Source organism: Bipolaris sorokiniana, assembly GCF_000338995.1.
Source record: "Bipolaris sorokiniana ND90Pr unplaced genomic scaffold COCSAscaffold_89, whole genome shotgun sequence".
Taxonomy (NCBI): Eukaryota; Fungi; Ascomycota; class Dothideomycetes; order Pleosporales; family Pleosporaceae; genus Bipolaris; species Bipolaris sorokiniana.
Window position 1 is genome coordinate 1 of NW_006911982.1, and position 2,872 is coordinate 2,872.

The 2,872-nt window shown below is 42.0% G+C and overlaps 1 protein-coding gene across 1 annotated transcript; it reads left to right on the plus strand.

The window, feature by feature from the left end:
• Window positions 1–64: 64 nt before the first annotated feature.
• Window positions 65–343, plus strand: COCSADRAFT_66603 (uncharacterized protein; the record flags this gene model as incomplete). The annotated part of the gene is made up of 1 exon (XM_007708001.1): window positions 65–343. A coding segment is annotated over one exon (279 nt), but the record flags the coding sequence as incomplete, so codon positions are not given.
• Between the last annotated feature and the right edge of the window lie 2,529 nt (window positions 344–2,872).

Below are 2,872 nucleotides of genomic sequence, written 5' to 3' on the forward strand. Positions count from 1 at the left end.
AACTAAAAAACGAAGAAATATAAAAACCTTTACAAGAATACTTAAAAATATATAGCTTCTAACATCTACTATACTAGTAATAGACGCCAACGAGCACTACCCTTGGTGGGACCCAGGCTGCAAAAAAACTAGCCAAGGCGGCCAGCCACTAGCCGATTGGATAGAAGACCAGAACCTTAGCCTCCTTAATACGCCAGGAGCTACTACTTTCTTTAGACCTAATATGTCTAGAGAAACAACGCTAGATCTAACTATCGCTACACTAGATCTAGTAGACAAAGTAGAAGACTGGCAAACTACTACAGAAACTGGATCTGATCATCACGGGATACTCTTCTCAATACAGACAACAAGAGACCTAGTTAACAACTCTACTAGCCAAATAAGATATAATACAAAAAGAGCAGACTGGGATCTATTTAGAGAGGAGCTAGCTAGAGCTATACAGAACAGCGTAGCTCTACAAGCCCTAGATCAGATCGAACAACCACGAAAAGTAGATTCAAGAAACCTACTCCTAGGCCAAGACAATCAGCTTAAACTGCAGCTAGACGCAATTGGACACGCTATTACGCTAGTAATCCAACAAGCTGCAGACAAAGCTATCCCACAGCTAAAGCAAGGGCCAAAAGCAAAGCCCTGGTGGAGCCAGGAGTTAACTAAGCTAAGAAAAAACGTATCTTACTGCCAAAGGACATTCTCGCAACAGCTTCAAGCTACGTCTATAGAAGAAGCGTTCCTATATAAGAAGGACTTCTTACTAGCGCGAAATACCTACCAAACAGCAATTAAGAAAGCAAAAAGAGACCACTGGAATAACTTCCTTGAAAAAGAAGACCCACAATCTATCTTTAAAGCTATGGACTATACAAAGGATAAGAGAGTAGAAAGAATCCCTCCTATACAAGGAGAGACGCTAGAAACCTCTTTTAAAGGCAAGTGTAAAGCATTTCGAAAAGCTTTATTTCCTCCGCCACCACGTACAGTACCACCAAGCTTCAATAATTACCAAGAGAAAGAGTGGGAGTGGCCAGCGCTATCAGCAACTGAGCTAGAATACGCGTGTTCTAGTAAGGTCAAAAGTAGCTCACCCGGCCCAGACGCTTTATCACAGGAAGTTATCACAGCAGCCTACCAAGCTCAGCCAAACACGTTTTTTAAAGCTTACTCTCTACTATTCAACTACGGATACCATCCAACGTGTTGGAGGAGAGCTACAGGAGCAATTTTAAAGAAAGCATCTAAACCAGACTATTCCATCCCAAAGGCCTATAGAGTAATTACTCTACTAAGCTGCCTAGGGAAAGTAGTAGAACGGATAATAGCTAAAAGACTCGGCTACCTAGCCGAGACTACAAACCTCCTACACGACTCGCAGATAGGAGGTAGAGTAAAGAAATCAGCTATAGATGCAGCTCTACTTCTTGTAGATCAAATCCAGCACCAAAAACAACGCGGCTATATTACATCAATAGTCTTTCTAGACGTAAAAGGAGCGTTCGATCACGTATCGCACAACCAGTTCCTAGGCACGCTAAAAAGACTAGGCCTACCAACCAGCCTAATTACTTGGGCTAAAACCTTTCTATCTAATAGATCTCTAAGGCTCGCCTTTGACGGCCAAATAGAAGACTTTAGCGAGATTAACGCGGGCATCCCACAAGGCAGCCCAGTATCTCCAATCTTCTTTCTTATCTACATTAGAGATCTATTCCCCCAAATAGATGGATTTCAGCTCTCCTACATCGACGATATCTCTATTACAACCTCCTCAACGTCTATTAAGAAAAACGTTAAGATACTACAACAGGAGGTTAAGAAACTAGTTACTAAAGGAAAAGAACTAGCTATCGAATTCGATATAGCGAAAACAGAGCTTATCCACTTTACAAGGAAAAAAGAAAGAAAAGAAATACCTCTAGAGCTCCCTAGTAAGGAGAAAATCTACCACAAAGATACGATTAAGTGGCTAGGGGTCTACCTTGACAATAAGCTATCTTTTCGAGAACACGTAGCTATTCGAGCTAGCGAGGCAAAAACAGCTTTTAATAGACTAGGGAGACTAGCGAATATAGACCGCGGTCTATCTCCCTTTGCTATTAGACAACTATATCTAGCATGCGTTACTAGCATTGCAGATTATGAGTCGCCAATCTATTGGCGCAACCAGAGCTTTATTAGAGATCAGCTTCAGCCGCTACACAACGCGGCTTGTAGAAAGGTACTAGGAGTGTTTAAAACAGCTCCAGCTATCCCTACGAGTATTGAAGCTAGCTTGCCGTCACCAGAAATACGGCTAAGCCAAACTAATCGAAAATACGCACTGCGAGCTATACAACTAGCTCACACCCACCCAATTACAAAAGCTATTAAAAGACTACAAAAAACAACCCTTCAACAATCAAAACAGCCAAATAAGACAAGACAACTACGCGCCATCACGAGCTCCATCCCATCTACCCAAGAGACAGAAGAGATCATCCCATATCGGTTCAGACCATGGGATTCTCTCAACTACACTATCTCTATATCAAAGAAATCTAAAGAAGAAGAGGCAATCGCGCACAAAGATTATATCCAAACAATAGAGGATAACTCTATAGTAATCTACTCAGACGCATCTAAAACTAAAGACGGAGATGGGATAGGAGTAGGCGTAGTGGCTTATAACCTAAACCAAGAAGAAATATACGCAGCGACAAGTAATATAGGCGAGCAGCAGCTAGTCTATAATGGAGAGCTAGAAGGCATTACAACAGCGTTTGAATTCGCTGCTAAAACTGCTCAAAAAGGCCAAAATATCCACGTTTACGCTGATACCAGCTGCAATCTACAGGCTCAGAGTCTATCAGATAAGCCCGGCCAGCAGTGG